Source organism: Charadrius vociferus, unplaced genomic scaffold (genome assembly GCF_000708025.1).
Source record: "Charadrius vociferus isolate BGI_N301 unplaced genomic scaffold, ASM70802v2 scaffold54, whole genome shotgun sequence".
NCBI lineage: Eukaryota > Metazoa > Chordata > Aves > Charadriiformes > Charadriidae > Charadrius > Charadrius vociferus.
In genome coordinates, this window is record NW_009648350.1 from 4341992 (window position 1) to 4342242 (window position 251).

General features: G+C 61.8%; 1 protein-coding gene across 1 annotated transcript in view; it reads left to right on the plus strand.

The window, feature by feature from the left end:
* The window catches only part of DPH1 (diphthamide biosynthesis 1), a 23947-nt gene that overhangs the window by 9009 nt on the left and 14687 nt on the right, over positions 1-251 (plus strand). Inside the window, exon 5 of the mRNA XM_009885226.1 lies at positions 75-138. Coding sequence (XP_009883528.1) covers positions 75-138 — 64 coding nt within the window. The remainder of the gene's footprint in view (positions 1-74; positions 139-251) is intronic.

Consider the following 251-nt stretch of genomic DNA (forward strand, 5'->3'; position numbering starts at 1 on the left):
GATGTGTGCCGGGGTTTGGTCTTTGGGGTCCCCCCCCCAGCCACTCCTAACCCCGGGGCTGTTTCTCTTCCCAGTGGCCCTGCAGATGCCTGAAGGGCTCCTCATGTTCGCCTGCACCATCGCAGACATCATTGAACGGTAAGACGACGGCTTTTGTGCTCTTCCCCAATCGACTCTGGGGGCTGGTGAGGGGATGGGCTCTGTTGCCAGGAATGGGGTGGCCGCTGGGGCTGCCTTTGCTGGAGGAGATC